This window comes from Merops nubicus, unplaced genomic scaffold (assembly GCF_000691845.1).
Source record: "Merops nubicus isolate BGI_N331 unplaced genomic scaffold, ASM69184v1 scaffold46635, whole genome shotgun sequence".
Lineage (NCBI taxonomy): Eukaryota > Metazoa > Chordata > Aves > Coraciiformes > Meropidae > Merops > Merops nubicus.
The window spans coordinates 1-267 of record NW_008611180.1 but is presented as its reverse complement, the minus strand read 5'-3'; the positions used below and the strand labels follow the sequence as shown (position 1 = coordinate 267).

Here is a 267-nt window from a genome sequence, read left to right as displayed (position 1 = left end):
GGAATCCGGAGCTGGCCCCAGCAGGACCCCCCCATGCTAGGCTTGGCCCCCCTGTACCTGCCACCATGAGGGTGAAGTCAAAGCCCTTCTTCACAGACTTCCGATGGACCTGGTTGGGCAGGGTGGCAAAGCCCACGTACTCCTTGTCATCCTGCAGGCAGAGGGGATGTGAGACAGGGGACACCAACATCCGACCCCCCGCAACGCATCCTGGCAGGCCACCCCCTCCACCTGCCCCCCGAGAGGTCCCCCAGGGTTGGAGGGATG

General features: G+C 64.8%; 1 protein-coding gene across 1 annotated transcript in view; it reads right to left on the bottom strand.

Annotated features, from left to right (window-relative positions):
- The window catches only part of LOC103773751 (septin-5-like), a gene marked incomplete at both ends in the record, with an annotated part of 1,603 nt that extends 1,452 nt beyond the window's left edge, over positions 1-151 (bottom strand). Inside the window, one exon of the mRNA XM_008941129.1 lies at positions 58-151. Coding sequence (XP_008939377.1) covers positions 58-151 — 94 coding nt within the window. The remainder of the gene's footprint in view (positions 1-57) is intronic.
- Between the last annotated feature and the right edge of the window lie 116 nt (positions 152-267).